At 40.7% G+C, this 19,859-nt stretch overlaps 1 protein-coding gene across 1 annotated transcript; it reads left to right on the forward strand.

The window, feature by feature from the left end:
• The first annotated feature begins 5,246 nt into the window (after window positions 1-5,246).
• Window positions 5,247-19,557, forward strand: LOC116439983 (arylsulfatase D-like). The gene is given in 12 exon segments (XM_032100164.1): window positions 5,247-5,541; window positions 5,544-5,560; window positions 7,911-7,960; window positions 8,490-8,639; window positions 10,537-10,658; window positions 12,077-12,199; window positions 15,260-15,683; window positions 16,417-16,553; window positions 17,798-17,932; window positions 18,308-18,470; window positions 18,764-18,885; window positions 19,178-19,557. Coding segments are annotated over 12 exon segments (1,977 nt in total). The 5' UTR covers window positions 5,247-5,378; the 3' UTR covers window positions 19,549-19,557.
• The last annotated feature ends 302 nt before the right edge of the window (window positions 19,558-19,859 follow it).

Raw genomic sequence — 19,859 nt, forward strand, 5'->3', positions numbered from 1 at the left:
AGTAAGCTTTTCTGCCAGATTCTATGATGAATTATGAATTAGTTCTATGAATAATCATAGAATCATAGAATATTGTGAGTTTGAAGGGATTTACCAGGATCATCAAGATCCAGCTCCTGGGCCTGCTCAGGACAGCCCCAAGAATCACACGATGTGCCTGAGAGCAGTGTCCAAATGCTTCTAGAACTGTCAGGCTGGTGCTGTGACCACTTCCCTGGGGAGCCTCTTCCCATGCCCAACCACGCTCTGGGTGGAAAACCTTTCCCTAATATTCAACCTAACCTCCCCTGAGACAACTTCAGGCCATTGCCTCGGGTCCCATCACTGGACACCTGAGAGAAGAGATAGGTACTTCTCTTACCTTCATAAGGAAGCTGTAGACTGCTGTGAGGTCTCCTCTCAGTCTCCTCCAGGCTGAACAGACCAAGTGATCTCAGCTGATTGACATACAGCTTCCCCTCAAGGCCCTGCACCATCCTCATGGCCCTTCTTTGGGTGCTCTCCAACAGCTCACTGTCTTTTCTACATTGCCATGATCAAAACTGCACACAATATTCAAGGTGAGTCTGCACTGCAGGACAATCCCCTCCCTTGCTTGGTTGGTGATGCTCTGCCTGATGCCCCCCAGGACATGATTGGCCCTCCTGGCTGCCAGGGCACACTGGGGACTCACGTTCAACTTGCCATCGACCAGGGCCCCCAGGCCCCATCTGCAGTGCTACTCCCCAGTCTATCATGGCCGGGTCCGTACACGCAACCAGGGTTGCCCCATCCCAGGGACAGAATCTGGAACTTGTCTTTGATAAACTTCAAATGGTTTGTGATTGCCCAGGGCCCTAATTAACAGAGACAAAGCTGTCTCTAAAGCATTGCATTTGCTTTTGAGCAGGGAAAAAACCCAAACAACAACAATAAAATAAACAAAAAGCCCACAACAAAACTGCTTCCTTGAACTTTCTTTGGTTTGTCTAAGGAAAGAGAAATATTTCTGGTTCATTTTTTGAAATCCAGTACTTAGCTGAGAGGAAGAATTTGAAAGTAAGCGCAGTTGACACACAAAGCCTGGAGAAAACTAGTAATTTTGAAGAGCACATATATGGGTTTTACCTCCTAGGCCCAATGTCAGAAAAACTGCGGGTTTTAACATTTTAAGAATTTTGGTCACTATTCTGATATGGATTAGGCCCACCTTGTTATTAATTCTCACTCCCCTCTATTCACACACCTAAGTCTACACACTCTCAATGTACATTCTGGTGGTCTATTTACCCACTGCTTTTCTTATTCCACATTGTTCCCCGCCTTTCCCTTGCCCCGAGCCCTGGCCACTCCCTCAGGTCCTCCCTATTGGTTCCTGTACCCCAACTGCGCCCGTGTACCGCCCCTGTGATCTGAGAAAAGCCCCCTGCACCCTGACCACCAGGTCTCAGCCTCAGGAAACCACCTGGACAAGATGTAACAATAAAATTCCTCTGAGGCTGCCATGAGGGTCCCTTCTCTGCCTCCTTTGCTGTCACTGTGTTACAGAGCCCAGCTGGCTGGAGCAGGAGCTCAGGGCCATCCAAAAGGACTACAGGAGGACAGTATGGCTGCCCTGCCCAAAGCAGCCCCGCTGTGCTCTCTGGGAAGGCTGCAGCTTGCTAAACCAGACCTAGCACTGCAACATAAGCTCACCCTAGTATGAGAAATTGTAATTTATTCACACATACTTTCCCAGCATTAATGGATCCTTGTCCAACCTCTGAGCAGCCAAATGCTTTGTTTTGTTTTTCTTGTTAACCAAGTTGACAAACAAGGGTGGAAAGAGGAATATTTTTTCTATAATTTAGAAGGTGATGCTTTGAGAAATTTTCAATAAGTCCATTTCTTCACCTTGATTTAATAGCATAGAGGCAAGAAGAAAAAGCAGTACTTGTATTGCCATAAGTATCCTACCTCTTTGAAGGCGTTACTTGCATGCCTGTAGCTATCTTCACATTTTCATTAGTTTCTAATACACATTTCCTATTAGCTGAAAACCTCTTTTCTGTTAAACTGGGAATAATGCAAACCCCATCCCTTTGATAATAGCCTGGTAGTAGACACATTTTTTTTTGCTACTGGGAATCATAATTTCATAATTTCATAAGTATGTTGCACTTGTGATGGGCTTTGTTTCTCCTAAAACTGATCTCCTTGTCTTTGGATAGTAAAACATCAGAGGAAGAATATTTCCCAATTAAATCTGTTTCACGTAAATTCTAGAAACCCTTTTCACTGTAACTATTTTTGTTTTGTTTAGATTGGTACCCACACATTCTGACTCAGACATAGAATCACATGGTCATTTAGGCTTGAAAAGACCTCTAAGATCATCTGAGCCTAACCCGTAACCCAGCCTGCCAAGTCCACCACTAAACCATGTCCCCAAGTGTCACATATGCATGTCTTTTAAATACCTCCAGGGACAGTGACTCAACCATTTCCCTGGGCAGCCTGCTCCAATGCTTGACAACCCTTGCAAAGAAGAAATTTTTTGTAATATTTAATTTAAACCTCCCCTGGCACAACTTGAAGCATTTTCAACATTTTCTCTGATTATTTAGCTTGATACCTGGGAGAAGACCAAGTACTCCTGCCTTGCTACAGCCTCCCACCTGTCAGGTAGTTGTAAAGAGCAATAAGGTCTTCCCTGAGCCTCCTTTCCTTCAGACTAAACACCCCAAGCTCCTTAGCTGCTCCTCATCAGACTTTGCTCCAGATCCACCTCCAGCTTTGTTGCCCTTCTCTGGACATGCTCCACCACCTCAGTGTATTTCTTGTCATGAGGGGCCCAAAACCGAACACAGGATTAGAGGTGAGGCCTCACAAGTGCTGCAGAAAAGAACAGCGAGGTTTCTCAAAGTACTCACATGGGTTTTCTGGGACCCCCTTGATCTCCCATAACATTTATATGTCACCACCTTTTGTGCCTTGCAGCTGGATGTCTTGAGAAATACACACCAAGAATGCAATACAGAGCGTATCTTCCTCCTATTTTGACATTTTACGTTATGCTTTTTTCCATTCCAGTTGAAAATCTAACTAAATACTTCACTTTTAACAGCTTCAATCCCAAGAGAATAAGAAGTATACAGGTTTTAGAAATTAAATTAAATGCATCTGCATTGTTCTAATAGTAGGATTGTTTAATTCATATCAGGTGATTTTCCTGAAACTTAAAAAATACAAACTCATCCTTCAGAACGATATTGAACATGTTGTAATAAAAATAGTTTTCATAAATTTTTTGTATGGTAGTATTCATTTGGTTGTTCTGTTAGTAGAATGACAAACAGTATGGTTTTGTATCTCTTTAACCAATTTCAATCTAGCTTGAATACAGAGCCATACAAATTCTCTCTGTACAGACATTAAAAATAGACTGGAACCTTCAAAGGATGTTTCATCTCATCCTAGAATAGCATTATAGGACAGCTGGACTGCCCTCACTGTGACTGTCTTTCACCATTAATCATGGAGTCTGGATGGCAGGCTTAGATGTGAACAGCCAGTTTTTTGGTAGTGAAAGCCAGGTGACATGAACCATTCTGTGGTGCAGGAGAGCACAGCACTGGATTATGTCTCCTATTGGAAACCATGTGGACAATTAATTGCATTACAGCCTTCTAAGTATATTAGTTGCATTACTTACCAGCTATTAGGTAAGTCGAGCCTTAGACAGGAATTGGGGCATCTGAATTACTGCTTTACCCCAGACCAGGAGAGCACTTTTGAAGCATCTCTCCCACTCACCCTCACCTCCTGCAGTTTGGCTCACACTGCAGAGCTGGAATAGTCCTGGAATACATGAACCAGCCTTCTTCCCAACGTCGCGAACCTGTACTGTGTGCTCCAGGACGACAGGTAAGGCTCTGCAACTGGTCCCAGCATCCAGCCCTTGAAGACCTAGTGTAAATCAGAGTTCCAAGAAATAACACCATAACATCATTGTGCAATGACTTTTAGAAAGATCTGTAGTCTGAAACAAATACAAGGTAGTAGTCGCTAGAGGGAGCCCCTTAATCATCATATCCTACAGCAAACCCCTCTAACTCGAGCCTTCAGCTCTCGGATGTTGAAGCAGTTTAACAGGGTCATGAGTACCCTTCAGTACTCAGTAAAGAAAACGAGGGTAAAAAGACGGGAGTATACAAGGCTTCTGCAAAGTTCGGCATTCATTCCACATTCTGAAAAAATACAGACTTTTTAAATATTTCCCCTCATTAAACCAGCTAGTGCAAATTCAGTGCAGTGGTTGGGAAGAGAATTAGCTTTGTCAAGACCCTTTAAAAATGTACTCTTTAAGTAGCACCAGTGAGAGGGCATTCACCTTTCCCTCCTTCAAAGATCAAACACCAAAATGGGCACAAGTTGGCACTCTGAAAGTCTTCAGACCACAAGCACAACCCTCCCTCCTTTAACTTCATTACATCATAAGTGTGCCCGGGGGGCAATTCCCAGCAGCCAGACTTCAACAAGTGCTACTTAGAGCAGCAAACTGGTCTGGCTCTCTCTGCCTTTAAAGAGGGCTGTGTAAAAGACAGCAAAGGCATGTTCCTGCAGTGTAACTGCAGACGTGCATTCAGTTTTCTGCTGTATTCTAAATTTGGTAAATAATATAGCAGTTACAGTTTGTGGTTCTCTGTTACAAACTCTACAGAATTTGCAAGAAGTCCTGGAAAAAACACAAGAAGGATATGAGAGCTGTGGAGATGGCCCCAGCTGCAAAAGAGGCTCTCTCAGTCAGCAGGGTCCTGCAAGGATTGATTGCAGCCTGGACAGAAAAACCCAGAAGCAGCTCAGAAGGTGTTTCCTTTTAGAAAAAATGCAGCAGTAGGGGGCATCAGACAACAAGAAATCCTATAGACCTTAATGAATCCTTGAAGTGCTAAAGGCTCAGTAAAGGGAATGGGAACTAGAGAGGTACAGATTGGGATTCTGTAACGCAGGTGGGGGTCAGAAAGCAGACACTGAGAGAAGTAAAACCAGACACAGCTCTTTTTCTGCGTGTGTTGGCATAACCACTCCAGCATGATATTCTTGCGGTGGGAGGGAGCAGGGAAGGGATACCCATGGTGCTGTAACTTGCCTCAGAGATACTCCACTGGCAATCCAACCTGAGCATTGCAATTGATACTACCAACTCACCAACTCTCCCTTCTAAGATACGAAAATGCAGGGCATTCTATGTTAGTAAAGCAAGATTGCTGTTGGGTAATGCCTCATGCTGTCCCAAAACACTCAGTACAAGAGGACTCAAATAAGAAAAAATCAAGTAAATAAGCATTAGCCAGCATGTAACCTTAATTTGTGCCTCTGAGCTATGACTAGAAAACAGGCAGCACTCAGAAGTGAAGATGAATGACTCATTTTCTGAAAAAGCAAATTCAAGCCTCTTACCGGCATTTCCTCCCCACCCTAGAACTATTTCTCCCTGCATATGCAGAGATAACCACCTCACAGCAGCGGACACTCACGGTTGCCATAAAGTGAAGAAATTAACTCGATTTCTATTTCTACAACAAAGAACTGCTGCTCCGTAAGTACAGCTATTTTCTCTTTTCCTTGGGGAAGTGAGGAGAGGTTTACTGGGAGCTGTTATTTATAGTGCCTTTCAGGGGAGTGTCTCAGACTTGAAGGAGATCATTACCATCCCTCGAGAGACTGGTGGTTAGGCAGAAAGCATTTTAGCCACATCTGTGGCGTTCCCCAGCCCGACCCTTACTCACTGTGTGAATGTCAGGGTTGTGCGAACAGCAGGGGGACGTGCATCTTGAGATTCCACGATAAGCCAGAACATCCAGCTGCTTGAAAGCTCTGGCATAACACGCTTTTCCTGTGGTGAACTGTGGGACGTGCAGCTAGGGCACATTTCAGGACTGCCTTCAGAAACACTGCACAGTAGCGGCAGTCCTCGAGCTGAAAAAATTTGGAATGGTTTTAAGTCGCCAGTCTATCAGCTGCCTGCTTTGAACATAACTTGACCAGGTACTGTATTCCTCCCTTACTATGTTGGGAAATACACAGGAAAATTTTAATGCCTATTTGGATTTTTTTTTTTTTTTTTTTTTTTTTTTTTTTGCTTCTGTAGATAAAAATATCCCAAGGAAGCTTTAAAAATACTTTTCCTGTTACAACAACTTTACTCTTATACAAGACTACGAACAAAGTGAGAGCTGCAGGCTACGTGTTTACAAGTCTGTGTTTTCTTTTATCTGTATCAAGTCAACAAAATAGGAACTTTTAAAAGAAATTTTCACAGACTGAACTGTACTAAACTGAGTGGTATTAACTGTGTGACTTTTCACTGACTGCTGCCAAACTGATGCCACAAATGCATGCTGTTCTTAAGAAGAGTGTATATGAGTACACCTAAAAATATGAATATTTTTCTTATGAAAACTGGCTTGAATTGGGATTTTAGTATCTTGTAAATATTTTGTTGGAAAGGTAAAGACTGATTGTAAACTTTGAATCAATACAGGAAAACTGTTGGTAAAATATAAAAAATATGCAAGCTATTTCCCCCAGGATTATTAAAATAGATGAAGAAAGGGACAAAAAGTAAATTAATTTGGGGGAGGGATTAACAGTGGGAGAGGGAGGAAAGGGTTTTGCTTTAAGCTGAATTCAGTTCAGATAGCAGAGGGGACTGCTTGCAGTTCCTCTGCCTGGGCTCCCATCACCTTTCACTGAGGAAATGGCTTGACAGGGATAATACCAGTCAGTATAATAAAACAGTAGCTGGTTTCTGCATATTGCCTGCTATTTTACAGAGAGCTTCTGGGGAAGCTCAGCCTTGAGTTCCAGGCTGTGCTTTAAATCAGTGTCTCTCTACTGTGAAACACAGGTGGTTAGTGACAAGCAACTGCACTATTAAATCTGATTATTTCCAACTCCCTTTTACTTCAACTGTTTTGGAGGCTCACAGTATGCAAATGTAAAAGATGGCTGAGGTGTTCTCCAGTACTTTCCCTATAACTACTTAGGATGCAGCAAAGGCACAAACTCAGATGCAGAAAACTGAGTGTCTAGATACCAACGCTGCATCAATTCTGGTGCTTGTAAGCATGTGTTTGGATGACAGTTTTCTAAGCACAGAAATTTAATTTTTTCCATCAAAGCTTGTAGCATTGATGGATAAAATGGAAGAACTGTGGATATTAACTAAACTGCCTAATACATAATTTCTAGAAAAGAAAAATAAGTATCAAACAAACATAATTTATAAAATTGAGATGCTTGGGACAGTTCAGCCAGACATGGGATAAATTTGAAAGAAGTCTATTTTAAAGCTTTTGAACCAAACTCACTTGGCCCTTACTTCAAAGTCTTTAGTTTGTCTCACTGTCCTGACAGTGAAAGGAAAAGCCCCAGAGAAACCTCTTCATTCTCAGAGTTAAATAACAAGAGGTCATGAATTCTTCTAAGAAATTATAATTGTTGGAAAAAGATGACTAGAATTTCTACAACTAAAAATACCTCTTACAAGCCTGAGAGGAAACTTAGCACCTTATGTGAAAAAGCACAATGTTGCTACTGTCTATGATTACAGAAAAATAAATTATATTGAAAACTGGATTTTAAAAAAACTTGTATCTTTTCTGAAGAGGAAGTAATTTTTATGCAGATGATTCATGTAGGGAAATAGAATTATTTCGCTATTTTGAGATAAACTTCTTTACACAAAAAGAAAAATTCCTCTAATAAGTGAAGTGCAATAAAAATAACATTAATGCCTTTACTCTTCTTCATTTAGGGTCTCATCTGAGGTGCACTGGAGTAAATAAAACAGAATGTTAACAGGCTTTGATTAAGTTATTAATCTATTTTTATTGCAGTGACCACTGGGAAAATGTAACTATGACAAGGTACTCTTGGTTTTGCAGGATTTGAACACTCCAAATGTAGAAATGATTTGGCAACTAACATCTCATTGGTAAGAAAAAAATCGTGAGTTTCTGTTATATCATACTTAGATCTAAAGTGAGTGAAACTTAATAATGACACAATACCATGTTACAGAAGAGTAGCATTGTTTATCTCACAGTGTGATTTTTGTTTGTTTTTCTTGTTATTAACTTTTTCACAACCGAAAGATCCCAGTCTGGGCAGAAAACGTGTCAGAGGAAGTTGATCCCATTCTCAGCTTCCCAGACCAACTTTTAATAAACATCCAAAGCCATGAAGCAAAATCACTTGTATGCCATCTGCTACATGTAAATTCCCATGTGAGACTGCTTGCAGGAAACTTGGAAACAATCAGGAAAGGAGATTTTAAAGTTATGGTCCTGGCCATTTCCTCTTCATTACATCAGTTTGGGTAAATGATAAACACTTAGCACACCCTCTGTCTGGACAGCATGGTCTGGTCTGCAGCCAAGCTCACATCGGAGGGTCTCTGGCCACATGCAGGGAAAGCGATGAATGGCCAGGTCACTGGCTTCTTTCCTTCTTCTGTGTTTCAGGTCTCCTCTGGCTACATCCCTGATTTTTGGTCTGCTTCTGCAGGCACCACCCACACAGCTTTCCACCATCACACAGCCAAACTTTGTCCTGTTGCTGGCTGATGATCTCGGCATAGGGGACGTAGGTTGCTATGGGAATGATACTATCAGGTAAGGAAACTGGCCGTAAGGGTGAACAGAGCTGGTTTGGTATTTAATGTAAACCTGAAATCCTCTGCCCAGGATTATCTCATAGCCTAGGGGGCATTCCCAGGGCCAGCTCTGCTATGTGGAGCTGCTTCGTATTCCTTAACTGCTTAACGCTTAAAAAATAGCTATACCCAAAGATGGAAATATTGTCCCCTCTTTCAACACACAGGCCTCATTATCTCATTTTAATTCTGTGTTGCCATTCTTTCCCAGTCTCACATCAAAATATAGTTAAATGACTGCAGTGAGCAATGTTACCAGGAAATATTTCTCTTTTCAGCCTCAAGGACATAGAATTTGCCTTCTCTTTGAAAACTGTGCCACAGTATTGCCTGCTGGCTTGTAACTTGTTTGAACAAAACCAAGTTTGCTACTATCCCTCCCCTCATGCAGCAAAGTTCTTGGAATCTCACCCTGAAAGGCTTCAGTCAGGAAGTTCCTGACAGGCAGCTGGTGATCATAGGGAGCTGATAGGGTTCTGCAAGGCCAGGCCTCCACAGCATCATCCCCAAGGCATGGCTTTTCTTTTCAAGAGCAGTGAGCTACACTCGGGGTGTACTGGGAGGATGACTGGGTACCTGGGCTCTCTTAGCAATTGGTTCTCTGCAGTGCTAAGAATGGCAGGATTTCGAAACAGCAGTTTGGGAAGCAGACCTATTGCTTCCTCATTGCTCTGAGGAGCAATGTTTATGAGCTAACTGAGATGGCAATTGTGCTGAAGGGTGGAACTACACCAATTTCTTTGCCAAATTACCCCAGACTGCACCTCTGGGGAAAGGCTGTAGAGAATAAGAAACCTTGTTGCACATGTTGTTTCCTAGCAGAGTGTCTTTGAGGGAGGAATCCACAAGTGTACCAAGCAACAAAACATCCAGGATCTTTCAAAATCCTACTGAAGGTTTTGTTTACTTGTGAACACCATTGAACTGATAATTGCAAAAACAAAATTGTAAAACTGAAGCTCAATAATTTAAAATAGAAGTAGGCACACTGGAAGAGGGGGGGTATTGTATTTTGAACTGTAAGATATTATCTTGTCTGTAACTAGTGTGCTAGGCAAGCTTGTTTTTGTTGGTTGCCAGTTGCTTGCAAAATAGCCTCTTCTCACCTACTTACTCGCCTTGTGGCATAATTCATGTTGCCATGAGAGATTGCCACTACAGTGTGAAAACATGCAGGATTTCTTTCCATTTTTCTCCTTTTCCCTTCCCTGCAAACATCCTGAGGAGTACCTTGTTTGCTCCTTTACCTGTATCTATACATGTAAGTCATGTAGCATCTTGTCTAGTCAAGCACTGTCACCCTGTGGCAACTAAATTACCATTACACTGATACACTGAGGCTGATACACTGCTCTTTAAGAAGCTAGCGTAGGAAATGCAGTTTTGGAGGGATGAAAGGTCTTTGATGCGAGGCACTGGATCATGCTGTCCGGAGAAGCTGTACATGCCCCATCCTTGGAAGTGTTCAAAGCCAGGCTGGATGAGGCTCTGAGCAGCCTCATCTAGCGGAAAGTGTTCCTGCCCATGGCAGGGAGGTTGGAACTTTGTGATCTTTAAGGTCCCTTCCAGCCCAAAGCATTCTACAATTCTATGATTTCTGCAAGACTCTTCATAGGACATGGGAAAAAGAAGGAATGGTTGACTTGAAATTAATCCAGATACTGATTGTTAATGAAGAAAGAAAAAGAGAAATATTTCCCCATCATATGAGAAAAATTACAATAAATTTAAAAAATATATATTTCCTGGCTGTCTTCAAATAGAAGAAACTTCCAAAAATAAAGATAAGTATATAATTTCTTATTCCCTTGAAAGACTCTCTGAACGATATCTGGTGGCATTGGTTGCATTTTTAGGACCCCGAACATTGATCGCCTGGCAAAGGAAGGAGTGAAGCTGACCCAACACATTGCTGCAGCTCCGCTTTGCACCCCCAGCAGAGCAGCTTTCCTCACTGGCAGATATCCCCTCCGATCAGGTTTGCCTTGCAAAGCCACACAGCCTTTAAACATTGCTTTATTGCTGGAGAGAACAATGTCATACAATGGGCACAGAAGAAATGAGGGTGCAAATAGAGGAGTCACAGACATGCCACTCCTCACTGAGACACACGCGATGTCAGACAGGCTAAATACCCTTGAGGTGGTACCTGTATCTGTGGGCTACAGGGAACTGATCGAGGGGGGAAGCAGAACAGAAAAATCAGCACTGCAGGGCATCTTGGTCTCCCCCAGCTCACAATTTTGGTTATGTTTTGAAGCTCTGTTGTACAGATTGCAGTCAGAATGGAGTTAGAGCAAACTGTTACGTTCAAAAAAGTCATTACACAAAACATTAACAACAATAACAACACTCTTAACAAAAGCACAATTTAAATTAATTTCTGTCATAGGTGACTCTTCATCAGATGTCAGAGGCAGCTCAGCCCTGCAGGGAGCAGAGTAGGTCTGTGCAGATGTGTGTCCGTTCCCTTCAGTCAAGGTGCAGAACGAGTCATTCATCAGAAAGCTTCTTTACGTATCTGCCAAAATTAATCTGTCCTAGGAGATAACAGTTTGACAGCAATATTATTTTTCCCAGTTGTGTTTTTGAAGAAAAAACACTATCCTGTCAAACTGCATCCCTGAGATGAAGAGGTATGGAAAACAAATAGCTCTACATGTTCCTACCAGTAACTTGTTCTATTGCAAATTATCTTCAGAGTCTTCATTTCGGAGGCATTTTGAAGCTGATACATCATCCTACTTTTATCATGACAGCTCCCACTGAGACTGGTAGTTTGAAAACACACATGGGCTTGTACAGACCCTTTCCCACTGTAACAACAGGGCCAGAGACGTTCAATGCTACGCTGACAGATTGAACTTTACATAGCGCTGTATGATGGGGTTATGCCAGTACAAAATGCTGAATGGTAGGGTGTAAGCCTGCAGGTGCAGAGAAGATAGCTACTCTGTGGGGCTCAGAGATCAGATACCAGCCATGCCACTGTGCAAGGAAATCCTGAGCTCCCCGGCAGCCTTCAGTGAGCTGGAGTTTGAGAGTGATAGAGGGCTGAAGTCTCCCTATGCTCCTCCCTGCCCTCACATTCACACTAAGCAGGTGCATTTCGTACAGCCTAGGTACTGCTGTGACATGTAAAATCTCCTATACAACCATGCCATTCCAAATGAAATTAAATTAAAGAGAAAAAAAAGGTCTCAGTGTGAGGTACTATGGAGAGTCTTAAGTCTTTCTTAATCTTGTCCAGGGTCTTAGATTCATTTTCCCAAACAAACAGCATTAGGATAAATATTTACCAATATAATTTCAATGAAATCAGGAAAAAAAAAGTATGTTGGATAAAAGTACTCAACCCTTTATACTTACTCAGATTGTTTCTTATTGTATTTTTAGGGATGGATGCTGTAAATGATTACCGTGTTATTTTTTGGAATGCCGGCTCAGGAGGGCTTCCTCCAAATGAAACCACTTTTGCCAAAATACTGCAGCAGCAAGGCTACAGCACAGGACTGATAGGTATGGGGGCACTCCTCTCCTAAAGATGTTCTGGAATGTGTTTTACCTGCACATCTCACTCAAACTATTTGTTTTAGTTAGTAACTGCGTGTACTTCAGTTGTAATATTCTTATTTCCTGATCAAGAATAATACGTAAAAAGAAACTCTGACCAAAAAGTATAACTCTTAAAAGAACAAGCATATGACAAAGAGGACAATCTTTACCATTAACCCACTTTCAAGCACAGCCGTTAAAATACATAACAGAAAATGTCATTAGTTCCTGAATACCAGGTATAAGATACTTATTCCAATACTATTTCATTGAAAGAAAAGTAAAAATATGGGTGCCATTTAAATATGCATGATGATGTTTTACACAGTTCAGAGCAGATTCACACAAAAGGCAACAGCTGCTACTTAAGATATTAGAGACAGTTAATAGTGTCACAAGATTGGGCCTTTCAGAAACAAAACCAAAGCTATTATTTTTTTCTTCAGTCACAGCATGCCACTGTAGTTCACCAAGATTTCCATACAGCCCAAAAACACTGCCTTCTTCAGCATCAATGAGAATTTCATTTTACTTTATATTTTATAGGACTATTATTTTTTTTTACAGTTGTAAATTTTGGTCATGATCTTGTTTCAAATAACTATTTATCTTAGATATGTCACATAGTTCCACAGGCTGATAAAGTACAAATATTCCTGGCTGATGTTTCAGCTATTTGCCCTACCTCACCTGAGCATGTAAAATGTCAAAATCCAAAATCTGTATCTGACACATAAAAATATTAGCTTCACAAACCAACTGAATGTATTAATAGAAGTTCCTGTAGAAATAGATTTGAATTCATTCAACAGAATAAATCTAAACCACACGGGACAAAACTAAAAGAAGCCTTCCAAGCCATTTAAATTCTGCATTACTGAAGCTTCATCTCCTGTTAGTTTTGTAGTGATATTATTTTAGTTGTTTTAATCAGCTCATAAAACAGACCATGCATGCTTCATCTTGATTACAGCATGTTATCACTAGCAAAACAATCAGATTTGTCTTCACTCTCCCCAGGGAATTGCCCTGCAGCGGAGTTGTGCTGCTTGCCTCCTAGAAGCAAAATGGGGAGGCATTTTCCCTGTGGGCATCTCAGCTAAAATCACAGATGCCAAAAGCATCACTTGGATTAACCAGATTGACAGATCCTGACTAATTGCACCATGGGGGATGACGGAGAGCACCAATGATAAGTGACACAAAAAAAACCTGCAAGAACTTTACATTCAAGTCATGAAGCAAAAAATCTTAACATAACATCTACCCATGCCACCACAGCTGAATGAGCACTAAGTAGTCTCACCTGAATTGTTTGTGATTGTTTTGCCCTGAGCACAACCAGTTTAATTGCAAAGTTAAATCCTATTAATAACCTGCAGCTTGAGGTGATAATGAGATTTTTTGTTGGGAAATGCTTTGAAGGTACTTTGTAGTCAGAAAACCAGTGCTGTATAACTAATGCCCTCAGAGATTAATTTATCTTAATTATACACTTAGTTTAGCTTCTGGAGGTTTGATCCTTTTCTAGCATGTCAGAAACCTTTATCGACCTCAGCTGGAGATTTAGTGTTGGAGTGCATCTGAATTCCAAGAATACTTTAGCTGCCCCTGTATTTATGACCAATACATCTACGTATTGATTACAAACCTGTTTTGTTCTACAGCTGGCTCTAAATATGTCAGGAGGTAAACTGCATAGAGGTTTTAGCTGAAAGCAATTCATCCACCTACAACAGAACGTGCATTCTTTCTTTATATTCACAGCTGAGAAGCAGCAATTGTTCCTCTCTGAGGCAGTTTTTCTGCTCCTATTGTAATGCACTGCAATTCACTTGAAACCTACTCAGGGTTGGCTGCTAGTACATGTACTGGTAATACAGCAAACCATTTGTTGAGGATAACATCATCCTGTAAGTGCACAGTTCCTCTCTCCACAATAAGAATTAGTTTCAAATTAGTTTTCAGGTAAAATTCTTAATGTCCATTTTTATCTGGCATCCAGGATCTGCATAAAATGCAATTAAACCTCTGATGATTGTTAGATTTTGTTCACTTGATTCAGACATTCACAAACCTTAGGGTTTCAACCAAATGAGCCAACTTGCTATGTCACCATGTAAGTGTCTAACCAGTCTGTTTGAATAGATTGGAGGGGAAGCAAAAGCATGGTTTTGATGTGCCATTCATCATAATAGTTGGTATGTTGATAACAAAGAACAAATTGCAAAAGGCCAAGAGATGTTCTTTCTGATATACAAAGACTTCAGTATTTAAAAGAAAGAGCCTTTAACTTTTAAAAATTTGATTAAACACAAATAAACAGCAAAAATATTTATAGAACAAAGTCTTTTATTCTCATTCAGTATATGGAGATATAATGATCATCAAAGTTACTTACAAATGTACAGCTTCATGAGAAATCCTGATCTCCTGAGCTCAAGTTTTTCTGGCTCCAGTGGTTTGTCTGGCAAACAGTCACCTGAGCTGCCAGTTTGACTAGTCTATCTACATCTCCCCTTATCAATCTGGCACCAACACTGAGCGTGGCCATAGTCCTGACATCAAGCACTTCAAAACCTTCCAGGAAGAGGTCTGCATAGTACTTTGAAGGTAAAATGACAAAAAAAACAAGGTTATTTTGCCCGATGCTTACAAAAGGACAGCTTCCTCCTGTTTGATACTTGACAGGTCACCAAGAAGGTTGTACATTTTTGCTCAGCTCTAAATTTTTCTCAGTTTCTAGTTTCCTTTATAGTACATTTTTTTAAATGTTTGATCAAAGCTACAGGGCATGAATATATGTACACAGCACCAATAAATGTGTTGAAAATTTATAAATTGTAGAGGTTTACTTTCATCAATCCCCTTATATAACTACATACTTGATATATTTCTGTGTAGGATGGAGAAGTTGTCACAAGCAGAAAGCAACCAACCATTTTTTGAGAAACGTTTTGTATAAGGAAAAGTCCATTCTTCTAAAATATTATCTCTTTATATTTTAATAACCTCTATTTTCAGGGAAGTGGCATCAAGGTGTTAACTGTGAATCCCGCAATGACCATTGCCATCACCCTTTAAAACATGGATTTGACTATTTCTACGGGATGCCTTTTACACTAATAAGTGACTGTCAGCCAACAGAAACACCGGAGATGGACAGAGCCTTTAGAAGGAAACTCTGGCTTTCCACTCAAATGATTGGCCTCATTACACTCACTGCTGTCCTTGGAAGACTGACTGGCTTGATTTCAGTCCAGCAGAAAACACTGACCTGCCTTGCTGCGTTTAGTCTCCTGTTCTTCGTATCCTGGTTCTCAAGTTATGGATTTGTACGGTACTGGAACTGCATTATGATGAGAAACCATGGAATTACTGAGCAGCCAATGGTGACAGACAGAACTACGTCCCTTGTCTTGCAAGAGTCCATTTCATTTATTGAAAGGTGAAGTGGGCTTCCTTTGATCACAAATTTTCTGGTTCTTGTGCATTTTGCAACTTTTAAACAGCACATTTCTGTTTCATGTCTTCCTAAGTTTTTCTATTTTTTACAATATTATGTAGGATTAGAAGTACTATTATTGTTATTCATTTTAAATAATATCAATAATTATATCATATAATTAAAGAAACAGCTACTGCTTAAGGATGCCCCTTATTCCTAGCTTCACTAAAGCTGGTAACATTTCCCAATTTCCATTGGTTTTATTGAATATTTCTAGGCTATATTTAAGAAATATGTATACCTATCAATGAGACCAACATTGCAGCTTTAGGGAATACCAGGTGATGTCAGGAATGTGTGTGTGGGCCAGGGAAAGAGAAGCAGAGCTGTGATGTAGCCTTATCATATGGATTGATAAGTGGGTAACAGCTGGCAGGAGATGAACTTGCTGCCTTCACTTCAGTAGCACAGTGGTGTTTTGCAACAGCAGAAAGTGGATCTTCAATCTGGAAGTTTTACATGGTTCAGGGTAGAAAAAGGATAATTTTGTAAAGGCCCAACATTATTCTATCAGTCCTAATCACTGGGTTATAATACCCTACAAAGTAAGGTGTTTCTGAAGGGATTGTTGAAATATCTATATGCAAATAATACCATTTTTCATTACAACTGACTTCTATATGCATTGAGAACCTTCCTCCCTCATAACACAGTGTTGACTTCTGTTTTGTAGAAATAAGCACAGACCATTCCTCCTCTTTCTTTCCTTTTTGCATTCCCACACCCCTCTCCTCACCACAGAGAAGTTTCTTGGGAGGAGCAGACACGGTTTATATGGAGACAACGTAGAGGAAATGGACTGGATGGTGGGTAAGTCATCATAGCACATAACAATGTCTCTAACAATGTCTCCTACCTAGGTCTAAATGAAAGGGTTTTATTGAAAGAATGAGAAAGATAATTAAAAGCATGTACAAAAAAATCCTAAGCTTTTCATAAACATTTTTCAATCTTGTGTGAGCACTGTTGATTTATAGTGTTGGTTTTTTATTTTCTCCAGTCTTGGACCAAATGTTCACTCTTCTTTTTTTTTTTTTTGGTCACATATATTTTAACCATGTCCCCTTAGATCCTGTCAAGGAGCTCTCCTGTTCTTCTTACTAAATATGTGATAATTATTTCATTTTCTATGATTAGGAAAGACTAGGTCATTTCAGCCTCGTACAGTCATTTCTAAGTAGGATGCATCAGAAGGTGATAAAATCAGTAAGTAAATTAATTCCAGATGAAAAACAGCAGGCTATCTATTTGTGGCTGCTGCATTAAGCAAAGTACTGAATTTCAGCCACAATCATAAATCCAGAAATGTTCACCAATGTATACTGGTGTTGCTACCCCGCCCCCCCCCCAAAAAAAAAAAAAAAGATTCAAGTTATTTTTCAGCCTGTTTTTCTGGAGGGGAAGGAGAATTATTTATCATTCAGTCATAATGGACAAAAAGTACCCACATTTGCACAAGAGAGAAAAGTCAGGTACACATACAGGAAGATTTTGGTTTCAAACCTAGCCATCAAACACTTTAACACCACAAATATAATTAAGAATGTCAGAAGCAGCTCAAGAATGACTTTTAAATTTAAAGGAACTTTGTTATTAATGCATATTATATCCACGCAGTAATGTAATGCAAATCCCAGTTGTGATCTAGATAACACAAGAAAAGGGTAACCTTATGTTTTTCCTGTAGTTTTCATGATGGCCACCACTGATGCAGAATCTAACTTTTTGGGGCTTTAGATTATAATTTCTTTCCATATTTTTACAGCACGTGGTAGTTTTGGCCCTTGACAATACAGGCTTCTTGTCTGTGATGGTGGTTCTTGCACTCCTTGTTAAAATACCAATAATAAAGTGGTTACAACACATCACAAATTTTCTGTGCTTTTAGAGACAACAATATTATAACTACAAATACCAATCTTAAAAAATATTAATGAGCAGCCTTACCTAGGTTAGAAATTACAATGGTAAATGTTTACAAGTTAGAGGTTAAAATTTATGTAATATGAGGGATATTTTTGCTTTTTAATATACACATATTCTTGTGTTTACAGGCCAGGTTCTAGATGCTATTGACAAGGAAGGCTTGAAAGATACTACACTAGTTTACTTTGCCTCAGATCATGGTGGATGGCTGGAAAGACAAGAAGGAAAAAGGCAGCTGGGTGGCTGGAATGGAATATACAAAGGTAAGAGCTGTCAGGGACAGTGACAACCCAGCAACAACTAGTAAAGAACCTAGGACACCCCTAAGGCTTAGAGAAGATTGCACACTGAAGGAGTAACACTGGTTTATTACCAATAAGCAAATATGTCTCATTCTAATTAGTCATGTAACAATGCAGTAAATTCTAACCTGGGCAGGTGTCCTTTACAAGCATAAAGTCTCAAATTGTCGGGGGGCTGGTCTAGTGAATACACTTTCACTGATGCTCAGTAGGAGCTTAGCAGAAAACCAAAAGAGTAAAGAAGACTCATCAAGGTAACATGATAATACAATAAAATTTGTGTAAAATTTCTCTATTTTAAATCAAACCTTTTTTTTTTTTTTTTTTTAATGAAAGGTGGAAAAGCTATGGGAGGCTGGGAAGGAGGAATCCGTGTCCCAGGAATATTTAGATGGCCAGGAGTGTTACCTGCAGGCACAGTTATTGATGAACCTACAAGCCTTATGGATATTTATCCTACAGTAGTTCATTTGGCTGGAGGGGCAGTGCCTCAGGACAGGTACAAACAAAAGTATCTTTATTCCTCCTTCTTTCCCAAAATAATGGAAAATCTAGATTGGAAGCACATTCTAAGAGTCTGATGTTTTCTTTTTCAGTCCTGCTGCTTTTCTAGACACATCAATGTCTAGGAGCTCAGTCGCCTCTTCTCTACATTTGAGATTCAGCCCCTACCTGCCATCTTCTGTAATCCTCTCTCTTGTCCAGAGCTTCCAGTTCCAGCAGGAAGTGTGCAGGAGGAGCACAGTCCTGCCCAGCTCACCTCAGCGCTGTGCTCTCTGTTTTTCCTGCCAGGGTAATCGACGGCCGGGATCTGCTGCCGTTACTGCGAGGAGCGGTGCCGCACTCGGAGCACGAGTTCCTGTTCCATTACTGCGGCGTTCACTTACATGCTGCGCGCTGGCACCAGAGGGACAGTGAGTACAGAGCTTTTTCCAATTACATTCAGTCTACAGGAGGGCACGTTGTTCTAACACATTTTGTTCTGGGATTGCATCTCTCCAAGTAGCACCAGGCGTAATGTGGTAAAGAACTTACTTAGCACTGCCTGTACTGTACAGCACCAGGAGAAATGACAATACTACATTAACTAATAAAAGTATAGAGCTGAAGCGCATCCAGAAATGAACTCTAGAAAAATGTTCACTCTTCCTTGTGATAACTGACAGTGTTATAACCAGCCTTCTGTGATTCTTCCTTTCCTGCCAGCTGGAGCTGTTTGGAAGGCTCATTATGTGACTCCCATCTTCAGTCCTCCTGGAGCTGGGGCTTGTTATGATAGAGGATTTTGCCCATGCTTTGGGGAAGGCGTGACCCATCATGAGCCTCCATTGCTGTTTGAACTCTCGCAAGACCCCTCTGAAGCCAAACCTCTCTCGGCTGAGACAGAGCCCCTCTTTGACACTGTCATAAGGAAGATTGGCAGAGCCATAGAGGGGCATCGCAGGACACTGACTCCAGTCCCAGAGCAGCTCTCTGTGTCCAACGTGGTGTGGAAGCCATGGCTGCAGCCATGCTGTGGGATGTTCCCGTTCTGTTGGTGTGATAAGGAAGGTGATAATAAACTTACTGACCTATAAAGGATAGAACCTGATAGTTTCTCAAAAATGTATTTAGATTAAGAGTGTTTCCTTTGGGAATGTTGATCCATTGGTCATTTGTTTCTCTAAACTGAGCCTTTATAAAGTAATTGTTCCAGTGAATGGCACAGTACTTAGTAAAGGTAGCTTTAAACTGGACTCTCTCAGGGAGGGATCAAGATAGAATGACTTGAAGACCATGTTTTTACTTGCATGTGCTGACAACTGAATGAGTAGTTCAAATGCACTGAAGCAGGCCAAGATTAGAGCTGTACAAGTAATGATATAACTTATGTTTTGATGATTCTGAA

The sequence above is a fragment of the Corvus moneduloides genome, chromosome 2 (assembly GCF_009650955.1).
Source record: "Corvus moneduloides isolate bCorMon1 chromosome 2, bCorMon1.pri, whole genome shotgun sequence".
Lineage (NCBI taxonomy): Eukaryota > Metazoa > Chordata > Aves > Passeriformes > Corvidae > Corvus > Corvus moneduloides.